Genomic DNA, 12770 nt, shown 5'->3' on the forward strand with positions numbered 1-12770 from the left:
TCTTTATTCTATATCATGATTGAATTACAATCTTATAAACATCGCAAGGCAATAGGAGTATACTCTTATTACCACGACAGAAGTATGAAGCCTGTGGCGTGAGGTCCTGGTGCAAGTAAAATATCTACTGATTATCTCTTTTTGTCTTCACTCTTCACTGGTCCCATTCACCCTCACCAAATGTTCACAAGGGGCCCACACCCTGAGGGAACAGCAAAGATGAAGCAGCGTGCATTAGTGATAAATGGTGAAACTGAAAAGGATATTTGCTTGAACCTTCTGCGTTACAGGGGTGTGGTTAAAGGTACCCAGTTGAAAAGAACATCTGTTTTAACAACGGTATGCTCAAAAACAGTTACATGTGCAAAATAAGGAGGAAGGCGGGATGTGAGTGATCTGATTTGATAAATTTATTGTGCACAGATAGCGGTAAACCAAAATACGTGTCTCGCAGGGCACGTTGGAAGCCTCCCTCACCCCCTAGACACACACACACACACACACACACACACACACAGTAAAAGAAACGAACATGTATAGCCCATGATTATCAAAAGAACATGAATAACACAAACATATGTACATAATACAAATTAGAAGAAACTAAATAATGACATTTAATATTTTATCAAAATTTAGTCGAGATTATCCACCTGAAGGAAATGTTTACACACACAAATGTTAAATCCTGTCCCGGCGGAGTAAGCGAGACAGTTGTGTTCAAGTGCATTGGCGTTGACCAGGTCACACAATGTACACGTGGAGATCTGAGTGGCGAGCGTCCGTGGCAAGCAACTCTGGTATAAAGCGTCATTTGACCAGCAGCATGGCGTGGTCGCAGCATCAGCGGCGGGGGCATACCAGATAGCATTTACTTTCCATCTTTGATCACTGTAACGTAACAATGGCAGGAAATAGAAACGTATCAAACGTGGTGGGGGTTTTGGTCGATCTGGGCGAGCAGGGTGACCAGCATCTTGCGTGACATATTGTTCTCCTCAAGGCCCTCAGCGATGAGCTCCAAGTGCGCCTTCAGAAGTGACATCTTTTCCTTGCTCTTTCGAATGTACTCATCCTTGTCTCTCAGCTGTTGGTGAGCGTCCAAAAGGTGTCGCTCCAGCTCCTCAATTTTGCGTTGTTGATCCAGTGACTGGTCAACCATGCGAGTTCGTTCCACCTGGTACCGTTGCAAAGCGGTATGGAGTTCTTCCTTTTCTCGCTGCAGCTGCGCCATCTCTCTGTAAAAAAAATATGGAAAAAAAAAAACATGTAAATTGATAGACTTATGGAGCTACAAAAAATAATTCATACAGCGACTCCAACAAAGGTTATGATGGATGGAAGAGCGTTTCTTTTCCCATCAGGTAACTGCTGTGAGCCACGTACAAACTTAAACCTTTGCGTCAAGCCCTCTATGTGCCGAAGAGTCTTCCTTCCCGCAGGGCATGGTAGAAACACACACACACACACACACACACACACACACACACGCACACCCGCCCTCTGATCCTCTTCCTCCACCATAACTTCATTTTCCTCACCTCTTTTTTATTTCGCGGTTTCTTTTTGCGTACAGGGCTCGTTGCCGTCGTTCTTCCATCTCCGGGTCATCTGACGGCGCCATCTCAAACATTTTCACTTTCCTGAATCTATAATTGACATCTTCCTCTTCCTCCCCCATATTATCTTCAGGCAGAGGAATGGTAGTTTAGTAATAGGTTGTTCCCTCATTATCATCAGCAGCATGTGATTATGGAGTCTCTTTATCTCTCTCTCTCTCTCTTTATTTATTTATCTGTTTATTTATTTTTTTACTCGTCATCTTTCTTGCGTATTAAGTCTATGGCAAAAGGCTCCCGTTTTCATTAGCTCTGTGGGAGACGTTTGCATTAAAAATCTCATGAAGATATTTGCCACATTTTGTTTAGTGCACGGAAATATATTCAGTAAGTTATCGGTGATCGTACTGACTAGACTGCAATAAAGTATCATATTCTGTCAAGATAAAAAAAATACACAAAAAAAAAAAAAAACAAGAGGAGGATGATCTCAGTGAGTAGCAAAAGTCCACACACCTGCCGCAGGGAAAGGCTGCACGCCTGCGAAGAAAGGCGACGGCTGCTGCAGGAGTGAGGGATAGCTGGCTGGGGCTGCTGCGTCGCTTTCCGACAGGCCGTGCCTGAGGCGCGGCCTGGTGCTGGCTATGGGGTCTATCCGTCGCTCCATCACTCCGTCACTGCTACTGAATTGTGTATCATGTTGCTGCTTTACGTTGTTTATATACCCATTACGTCATGCAGTGCCTGGCACATTGTCAAAACAATTATATTCTTGATGCCGTGGATAGAGCTGTATCCTTCCGAATCCTGTATCCGAAGCTGTATTCTTCCGTATCACATTTTCTTTTGTTCCTCTAAATGACACTTAAAGTACACTAACCTATCTCCTGTCTAGGCCTTAGGAGTGGCACTGCTCACCTACCTGTGCTTCCGGCGGTTCAGTATGGACGAGACTTTAGTATAGTTTAGGTCCTTCTGTCACCTTGAAAGAAAACGAGATTGCTCTCCCGAAATTTTATGTATGGCTCATATGTTTGAGAAATGGTACGTAGTTTGATCATGAGAGTTTGGTGTCCTGTTATCACATGAAGCACTGATGGCATGGGCTTATGCTCAATATACTGTATTGAAATGGTAGTGCAGTAGCGCGGGCAAAGAACACTGAGACACCCTAATCTGTGCATGCGCTCATTTTCTTGATCTACAGCTGTATAGGAACTTATGTTTGTATATATGATATTGAAGCTTCTTTCGTTACAATATATAAATGTGATAAAGCTCATACTTAGACTGTATAATACACTGAAATCTGCTACATGCGCAAGGTGATGCTCAAGTGTTATGTCGCTCACAGCTCTGTCTGTGTAAGATATAATATATGTAAAATTGATATAAATATTTTATTTTGTTGATATATAGTTGAAATGAATAAGTTATATTGTATAATTTCTCTAGTCTGTTGTCTGCGCTTAGCGATGCTCGGGTGTCAGGTGGTTGTTGGCGCCATCTGTTGGCGCCGCGGCAGTCTGTGGTGAGCCTCCAAGATGGACGCGTTACGGCCGTCGCTCGCCTGATGAGGAGACCTTTCACCCGGACATTTTGGGGCCGGACGTAACGGAGAGGCGGCTCGCGGTGATGCCGGGATGTGAGATACTAACGAAGGGTGCCACCATGCTGTCCCAGTGCTGCTGAGGGAGGGAGAGCAGGAGAGAGTGCGAGAGAGGCAGGAGACATGGGAGGGCAGCAGGGCAAGGAGAGACACCTTACCTCGGGCACCATCACTCGCTCCACCAAGGCCAAGTACCGCTCGGGCCGCGACATCAGGACCGCGGGGGCCAACATATTCACGGAGCACAATGGTGAGTACCTCTGTGGGCGCCGTGCATGCTGGGAGGGAGTGGCCGGGGGTGCGGGGGGGCGGGATGACAGCTGCTCAGGTCAAGGGGGGCGGGGAGCTGATGGAGCGGTCCTGGCTGGGGGAGGGGTAATGACAGCTGTACTGATTGTTATTCATTATTGTTGTTTTTGTTGTGGTGTGGTCTTTTTTTTTTCATTTTTTTCATTTTGTTTTTGTTATGACTTCTTGTTCTTTTCTCTGCGCTGTGTGTGTGTGTGTGTGTGTGTGTGTCTCGTGAGTGTGTGTGTGTGATGAGTCTGTCGTGACGTGTGTGTGTGTGTGTGTGTGTGTGTGTGTCCTTCCTTCCTGTCATTCTCGGAAACAGTAGTGTCATATCCAGTGCCTATGTCATATCCTCTTATAACACAGTAAGAAATCTCTTTAGATTAGTAATAAGAGGATGTGTTAGGGCTGAACCCCCAATGTTACTAGGTAGACTGACCCTTCCTTGTCATCATTATCCTTCATAGCATTCAGAGCTAAAGCCTATTTGCATTGACAGGAAAAATATAATGCTAATCTTGTGTTTACTTCGGAGCATAAATATTTAACCCTTTCTCTGCTATTTGGTACATCTTTCCTTAATTACCAATCACTCAGACATCTTTACTTATTCTACAGCCACCTCCAATCTTTAAACTGGGTGCAAATTGCAAAATCTGTTCTTTTTAATCCTTTCTTTTTTGTAGATGCTTATGAAAATTTCATGCATTGCTTTTGGTGGTAACTGTTTTGTATTGCAGTGAAAGTGTTAACAACAACTGCCATGATCTTCCTTTACAACATTCAGAGTAGTTTAAAGATTATTTGCATGGACACAAAAAAGAGGGAATGTAAAGTTGATCCTGTCTTTCCCTGGCTGCAGAACTGTATCAGAGACTAGTACTGAAATGTCAAAGTCAATCAGTGACTATGGAAAAAATGTGCAGCAGTGAAAGGAGAATATTCAGTGCCAGCTTGGGACAACTTACACCAGTACCCTTTGTCAGTGCAACTCTTATTGTGAGGCTCTGTTATCCCGTCAATACTGCACAAAAGCCACACAGATTATTTGGATTCTCATGGATGGTTTATTTCCTTCTACAGTGCAGAACTCTTGTTAAGCTGTCACCAGAATCTTGAAACTCCCTCTCTTGAAAACCCTAGTAACTTTTCATTCCACCTAAACTGTCACTAGGATCATGAAACTTCCTCTTGAAAACCCCAGTAACTTTTCCTTCCACCTAAACTGTCACTAGGATCATGAAACTTCCTCTCTTTAAAATCCCAGGAACTTTTCCTTCAGCTCGCTAGGAGTTGCCAAGATAATACCCCAAAATATTTAAGAATACAGACTTGTTACTGGAACCATTGATGGATCTGTGAATGACAAACTTGATTGACTGATTACATTGCATTTAGAGAGTGCTAGGCCATGCTAGACAAACATAGGTGAGGTTAGGTTAGGTTTCATTCTCTCAGGTTACTTTAGAGGCTATATTAGGTTAAGCTAGGTTAGGTTAGGTAAGTCTTAAGACCAGATCTTACACCACTTGACTTAACCTTTCATTATCAAGGAGAAGGAGGTGACATGGTTGTTTCTTAGTGCAGTGATGTGATAAAGGTGAGGTTGAATAACACCAGATTCAGTTTGGCAGTGTCCTTCCCTGTCAGGTGGCTCAGGTGACAAGCCTTCAGGTGTAATGACTGCAATTATACGACAGTAGTTCTTGGAGATTGCAAAGTATTCTAGCAAGTTAAATTAAGTGTGGGAAAGCAGAAGGTAAGGAAGGAGGAATATAAGGAATTTAAGTGTGGAATATTAGAAGGAAGGAAGGAAGGGAAGAGAGAGGGAGGGAAGGAAGGAAGGAGTATGGGAAGGAGTACATGTTGACACATACACTCATAAACTTCTTAAATGATTATTACATCCTACCAGTCCTACCAATCCTAGCAATTTCCCACATAAACAAGGATATCCAATTTCTCGGCATTGCACAGGTGGTCATGGCGTGGTGTGTACTTCATAACTGTACATGTTGAGCAGTTGGGTGTGGTTAGGGTAGGTCAGTTAGGTCAGGGTACCATACATGACTACCTCTCCTTGCTACCATAACTGACCGGAACTGACCTGACCTGACCTAAGCTTTTACATAACCCTCTCCTTGTTACCATACCTGATCTGACCTTATACATGATTACCTCTCCTTGCTACCATACCATACCTGACCTGACCTGACCTAAGCTTTTGCATGACTCCTTCTCCTTGTTATCATACCTTGCCTGACCTGACCTGACCTGATCTAAGCTTTTTACTTGACTCCTTCCCCTTGTTACCATACCTGACCTGACATGACCTGACCTAACCTAAGCTTACCTCACCTTAGCTTATGTTCCTAACCTAATCCATCCTGATACTCATTTGATCTGCTTGCAGCAGGTATGAGGCCATGCAGTGAGGTGGAGGGAGCAGGGATGAGGTTTAAAGGTCACCAGTGTTTGCCTGACCCTCCACCTTATCCTCCATGACTCCCCACCTGGCCATTGTGATTCATAACACATGGCATACATATTACAGCCACCTCATGTCTTCCTGAGCCTCTGTGACCGTTGTGTGTAGGTTAGAGCTAGTTGGGTTTGGTTTGGTTACCCTGAGTTACTAAACCTTATATATGCTTTGCTTTATCTCACTTTACATTACCTTTACTTAATTTTATCTTGCCTTGCCTTGCCTTGCCTAACCTAAGTATATCTCACCTTGCCTTGCCTTGCCTTGCCTTGCCTTGCCTTGCCTTGTCATGTCTTACCTTGTCTTGAGCTAACCTAACCTAACCTAATATTTTTATTCCATACTCATCTAATTCACCTGTTAATGAATAAAATCAGACTTTTTTCCTATCTTTACTACTACTACTACTACTACTACTACTACTACTACTACTACTACTACTACTACTACTACTACTACTACTACTACTACTACTACTATTACTACTACTACTACTACTACTGTTGTAATTCTGTTTCAAGCAGAGGTAAAGATGTAACATAAAAAAAAAACAATAGTGAGGGAATGCAGATGATTAAAGAGAACATGCCCATGAAATAAGAATACTGCAGTGTTATGTGATTAATGGCTGTGATGTGGAATGAAAGGCTAAAGGTAACTAGGTGAAGGATTAGTGTTAGGTAAATGTGTTTGGTAATGTCTTGGAAGAAGGAAAGGGGATTTGAATTTGAAGATTGGAATGTGTGTCTGTGTGTGTGTGTGTGTGTGTGTGTGTGTGTGTGTGTGTGTGTGTGTGTGTGTGTGGAGGAAAGAGAAGTGTACCTAGTATATAATATTTTATAGAGGGAGAAAAAGAAAGGGAGAGCAATTTGTGCCAAGAAATAAAAATAGAGAGAGAGAAAGAGAATGAGACACAGTAGCTAGTGACCATATTAACATAACCATATACATACACTTTAAAAACCCTCATATAAAATTAATAGATACACACACACTCCTCAATAACGGAAGCGCCAATTGGCCGAATGCCGCAGGTTTCTCATTTCACCGGCAACTCACTCAGTCCTCGGTGAATTGTTTTGCAGACTTATTGAAACTTGAGCAAACTTTGAAACAACTGGAAATACAAAGAGTAAAAGACTGCCTGGGGGTGTTTGGTGCATGCTGCCGCTGCTCGGACTGCATTGTGTGGCCTGGCAAACCTTGTAATAGCACCACTGACTACAAAAAGTGATCATGTCATTTAAACCTTTTTCATTGCCTGTAGTTATGCTTGTGGACACCAGAAAATATAATGTTAATCTTGTCTTATCTACTGAACAGTTTTTGAGACTAGCGGAATAATAAGTACGAAAATCTTGTATTGTAGCTGGTGTCTAGGGGGTGTGGATATCCTCAGTGTAGTCTTTGAGTCTTAGTAAACGTCACACTGTCTTCTCTAGTCAAGCAGGTGTTCACTCTACTGCAGGGATGGTATCAAGAATGGGGCATGATAGAGGTGATGATGTTTGGTGGATGATGGTGATGTTTGGCACTGGTCTAGTCTGTTTATTTGTGGCACTTATCATTCAATACATCCACAGCTATTTGGTACTCCTTAATAACTAGCCACTCTCAGACATGCTTACTTATTCTGCACCCACCTACACACACTGCATTGGTCAGAAACTGCAAAATCTACTGTTTTGTCCCATGTTTTTTGTGGATGTTTATCAAGATTTCATACATTGCTTTGAGTGCACTGAATTCTTGGTATGTCACACTAAAGGGGTTAGAGCTGGGGTGATGTGTGGTCCTGTCTCCTTATCTAAATCCACATTAAGAGTGATGCTTAATAATGAGTGGGGTGAGTCTGATGCTTAAGGTCTTCACTCTGTTTATTTAGTTGTTTCAAGAGCGTGCCTGTGCTGCTTTGGTTCTCCCTTCTTACCTACTTTTATGTTAACAGTGGTGCATAATAATGAGCTTTGATAATGAGTGGGGTGAGGTTTGATGGTTAAGATCTTCACTGTTTATTTAGTTGTTTTAAGAGCCAGTTGTTTAAAGAGCCTGCCTGTACTGCTATAGTTCTCCCTCCTTATCTACTTCCTTGTTAACAGTGGTGCATAATAATGACCTTTGATAATGAGTGGGGTGAGGTTTGACGCTTAAGGTCTTCACTGTTTACTTAGTAGCAATTTAGATGGCGTGAGTTAATGTATAACCTGTTTTCTTATCTGTTTTTATATCTAGGAATGAGGTGGCTTAGGTTAGGTTAGATTAGGTTAAGTTAGGTTATGTTGGGTTATGTCAGGTTATGAATGCTGGGATGTTTGGCACTCGTTGGTCTTCACTCTCTTTGCTTGTTATGGTTTAAAGGGTCTGAGTGAGTAGTGTGGTCCTGTCACATCTAAATTTATGTGAAGAATGGGGCATTATAATGTGATCCTTTATATGAGTGGTGTGTTTGGCACTGATTAGTCTGTGTTCTGTTTGCTTATTAGCAGTTCAAAGAGCCAGACTTGCCGTGGTATAGTCTTGTCTCCTTATCAACATTTAACCAGTTGTTCTTTCTAAATGGCTGCCAATATTACTCTCTCATGTAGTTTATTCTGTGTTATACATCTGAGTGGCTGAAGTTTTTGTTTTTCATGTTAGGATGTGTGATGCTTAATCCTTAAAATTTAGGTGGCTTATTGAAACACACCAAATCAGTCTATTCCAACCTGAAATTATACAACACCACATATTTCTAGACTGAGAATTTTACTGGACACAACACACAACTCATTGACTATAAGACAGCACCTGTGGAACTTAGCAAATGCATGCAATCTCACCTTCAGTAAAAGTACAAGACAGCCATCAGCTTTAAACCACAAACTACACATGGATAACACCACTCGTAACACCAACACACTTACTCTTGACATCCGTACACAAACCTACCCACCTCCTTTCTCCTGCATCATCACTGCCACTGTCCAACGCCTCCTCCGGCAGCTTTGTCCCTCCCTCCCTCCCCTTGGAATGCTAAGCTCCTTACCTAGATACCACCCAAACACCGCAACCATTTCCATGTCCCCAGTGCCTAGCCAGGGATCACCTTATCATCACCCAGTGGTTATTCATCGGTCTGTCAGTTGTTCCTTACAGTGGGTGGAGGCTGACTCATGTAGGAGGGTGTGTGATGAGTAAGAGGGAAGATAGTAAGGGGGATGGAAGGATGAAGGAATAAGAGATATGAGAGAGGACAAAGAGGTATGTGGAATAAAAGGAGTGGTAAGAGGGAATGATGATAAGAGGGAAGGAAAGGATATGTGAAGGAAAGATGATAGAGGAATAAGAGGGAAGATTAAAAGGAAGTATATGAAGGAAGGATGATAAAGAGGGATAAGAACACTGTAGGATGCCTGGGAGTATAAATGTTAGGTGAGTTGGGTTAGATCAGATTAGGTCGCGTTATGTAAGGTTAGACTAGGTTAGGTTAGAGTAAAGGTTAGGTTAGGTTGGGTTAGATGATTAGGTTAGGTTAGGTTGAATTAGATTAGATTAGGTTAAGTTAGGTTAGGTTAGTTAGGTTAAATTGGATTAGGTCAGTTAGATTAGATTAGGTTAAGTTAGGTTATGTTAGTTAGGTTAAATTGGATTAGGTCAGGTTAGGTTAGGTTAGGTTACAATGAGTTAGGTTAGATTAAGTTGGCTTGGGTTAGGTTAGATTAGATTGAGTTGGGTTAAGTTAGATTAGGTTGAGTTAGGTTATGTTGAGTTGGGTTAGGTTAAGTCAGGTTGTTAGGTTAGGTCAGGTCAGGTCAGGTTAAGTCAGGTTTAGTTGGGTTAGGCTGATATGGAGGAATTTTGTAGGTGAAATTATAACAGGGGAACCTTCTTACCTGTAATTTATAATAGAAAATTGAGAGCTTTCATTAGGACAGTGAAGGATAGGGGACGGCCAATGAGAAACCTGCCTGGCTGGAGAAGTGTAGTGATTGGATGAACACAAAGCCAGGGTGTCTACTGGTGAGTGGTCATGTCACCTTTAAAGGGGTTACAGACATTGCTTGTGTTACTCTGGTGTTGTGGCTCACCTCTCAGGCACATAGGCAGGTGTTCACTGTCTTGCCTCTGCATCACTGGTGTACCTCCTCTCAGACTTGGCAAATTAGTCTTATTTTTTATTAATGTAGGAGGGGCACTGGCTAAGAGCAACATGTTACAATTAAAAGTCCCACTTAGGTGCCGGTCCCTGAATACATTCAAAAGCGGTTGACAGAAATTAAAGGATAAGCAAATTAGTTGAAATTCATTGCTATTTTGAAAGACCAACTAAAGAAGAGCCAGGTGTTTAAAAGGATCTTGCTTTATCACTGTAGTAACTCCTTGTAAACTTGGTGAATTTGTCTGGTGGAAATTCATTGTTATTTTGAAAGGCTCTGACTGACATGTAAAGGAGAGCCAGGTGTTTGGAAGAGTCTTGGTGCCTTATCACTGGTATAGCTCCTCTCGGACTTGGCATATGACTTGACTATGGCCACCTGCACCCATGAATCTGTGCTTCTTGGGTCTCTGTTCTCAAACATGTCTGTAATCTTGACTTTTAATAGGCCAAAATGGAAGTTATTGGGAGTTTTAATGAATCCAGTGGCAGTTTAATTAGGATTCTGTGCTGTTAGCAGGAAAGAAAACACTCTTGAGAATTTAATCATCAATGTTGCCTCTGAAAATACCACTTATTAGAACCCAAGCGTCTATGAATACAAAGAATGGTTCTCTCCTTGAAACGTAAAACTAGATATAAAACCCTTGCTCTCTTTGTTTCCACTTCACTGTCAGCCATACAGACATCAGTCATGGAAAGGTGAACAGCTGTGTTGATAGATTTGACGTCAGCCTGAAGTACTGATGATACGGGGAGAAACCCTGATGAATTAGTACCTGGTTGGTTGGTAGCACTGACTGACAGGTCATTAGTGCTGATAGCCGCTGGACTGAGAGAGGAGCAAGTGAATAGATTGATAGAAGGGCTGTAGGGGAAGCACTGCAGGAGGAAAACTTCAGCTTGTGAGTTTATCAAGTAGATGGATTGAGAGAACAGCCCTTGTTAATAAAGTGAAGGGAAGAACTGTGTAAGCCTGAGTTGCTGAGAAATATATCACGTAGGGAGTTTGTTTTGTGATATTGAGCTTTTAAGGACTTAGCAATGAACAACAGAGGACGGTCACACAAAATGAATAGTCTGGATTGTTGAAGGGACTGAAAGGGAAACTGGGAAAGAAAGGGAAGAATTGTGTAAGGTAGAGTTGATAAGAAATACATCAATAACCTTTGCTGTGTGACTTCTTGTTTTTGAAGGACTGAATAAACAAGAGAGGATGGTCACAGAATAATTTATGATTCGTTGAAGGGACTGGAAGGAAGAGACTGGGAAAGGAAGGAGCTAGGAAAGGAAAGAAGGAATTGTGTAAGCCAGAGTTAATAAGAAATGTGGCCACCTCTTTACCTCATGACTTCTAGTGTTGTAAGACTTAGTTATCAAGAAATGAGTGTTGTGGAGTAGACTGAAAGACCAAGAAAGGAAGCAAGATTGTTATTAGACCATGTCAGTCTTATGTCCTGTAATTAACAAGAAAGCTTTGTCATCACAGCTTGCATTTGTGAACTGAATCTATAGTTTTTAGTAACCTAACTACTCAGCACGTGGAATATCAGTACTAAATCTCATGCTACCTAATAACCTAATGTTGCTTGCGTCATTAACAATATAACGATTGGTAATAAGTGCTTGGTGGAAGGAAAGAGGTGAGGGAAAACAATCATTGGTGCAGAGACCTGTATCAGTGTTTGTAATTTAGTGTGAATTGTTTGTACAGAAGCTGGTAATATAGGTAAAGAAGAAAATCTCGAATCAAGTACTGTATATATGAAGTAGATTAAATAACACACTCACTTTTGCTTCAGGACATGTATCAGCGCATGTGTTAATGTACGAAATGTTTGTATAGAAGCTGACAACATAGGTAAATAAGAAAATCTCAAATCAAGTACTGTATATATGAAACAGATTAAAAACACACTCACTTTTGCTTCAGGACGTGTATCAGCGCATGTGTTAATGTATGAAATGTTTGTATAGAAGCTGGCAACAAGACAAACAAGAAAATCACAATACAAACAGATTCGAACCAGTAAAAAGAATACACTGCCGGGTGGAGCAAAAGAGGTTCGTATATATGAGGGAAAGCAATCGTTGGTGCTTAGAGAAATGTGCCAGTGTTTGTATTTCTGTAGGAGCTGTATTAAATGAAAGCTGACAACAAAGGCAAGTAAGAAAATCATGAACCAAACATAAATAAAAACAGAATAAAAAAAAGAAAGAAAAAAATTAATATTGCCTTAAGAAATGTATTAATGTTTGTGTTTCTGTGTGAAGTGTTTGTATAGAAGATGGGAAGTAAGACAAATAAGAAAATCATGAACCAAACATATGTAAAGCAGAGTAAAACATAAAACACACACACACACACACACACACACACACACACACACACGCGCGCACACATATACGCATCAAGAAGTGTATCAATGCGTGTATATCCCCCAGTGTGAATAAATACAGACAGACAGACAGACAGACAGACAGACAGATGCAAGTGAGGAACAAAGGTGAGGTGGAATAATAAAAACACTTATTCTTGCTGGCAGAAATATTAAATAGTGTGTGTTGCATCCCTCCCTCAGGTGGAATTACGCCAATTACTTTGCTCACCTGAAGATTAGTGAGAAAGTAACTATTCTAGATAATTGTTGCATTATTTTTACATTTTTTTTTCTTGCTTTTATGGTTGAA

The 12770-nt window shown here is 41.4% G+C and overlaps 2 protein-coding genes across 2 annotated transcripts in view; one reads left to right on the forward strand and one right to left on the reverse strand.

The window, feature by feature from the left end:
- Positions 1 to 395: 395 nt before the first annotated feature.
- On the reverse strand, positions 396 to 2567 carry LOC135093691 (uncharacterized). The gene is made up of 3 exons (XM_063993199.1): positions 2076 to 2567; positions 1542 to 1686; positions 396 to 1238 (listed from the first exon to the last, which is right to left on the reverse strand). Exons 1-3 carry the CDS (start codon positions 2224 to 2226, stop codon positions 926 to 928), a joined length of 609 nt encoding a protein of 202 aa, XP_063849269.1. The 5' UTR covers positions 2227 to 2567; the 3' UTR covers positions 396 to 925.
- A 497-nt stretch (positions 2568 to 3064) lies between these two features.
- Positions 3065 to 12770, forward strand: part of LOC135093688 (tyrosine-protein kinase Abl-like) — a 54360-nt gene continuing 44654 nt past the window's right edge. Inside the window, 1 exon segment of the mRNA XM_063993197.1 lies at positions 3065 to 3418. Within this exon segment, the coding sequence (XP_063849267.1) occupies positions 3292 to 3418 (127 nt within the window). The 5' untranslated portion in view covers positions 3065 to 3291.

The sequence above is a fragment of the Scylla paramamosain genome, chromosome 43 (genome assembly GCF_035594125.1).
Source record: "Scylla paramamosain isolate STU-SP2022 chromosome 43, ASM3559412v1, whole genome shotgun sequence".
Classification (NCBI taxonomy): domain Eukaryota; kingdom Metazoa; phylum Arthropoda; class Malacostraca; order Decapoda; family Portunidae; genus Scylla; species Scylla paramamosain.

Excerpts from the sequence above, each read along its gene's own strand:
- LOC135093691 (XM_063993199.1), bottom strand. The coding sequence starts at position 2,226 with ATGGAGCGACGGATAGACCCCATAGCCAGCACCAGGCCGCGCCTCAGG. Across the intron at positions 1,687-2,075 it reads GCAGCCTTTCCCTGCGGCAG|ATAATATGGGGGAGGAAGAG; the intron begins GTGTGTGGACTT and ends CTCTGCCTGAAG. Across the intron at positions 1,239-1,541 it reads AACCGCGAAATAAAAAAGAG|AGAGATGGCGCAGCTGCAGC; the intron begins GTGAGGAAAATG and ends TTTTTTTTACAG.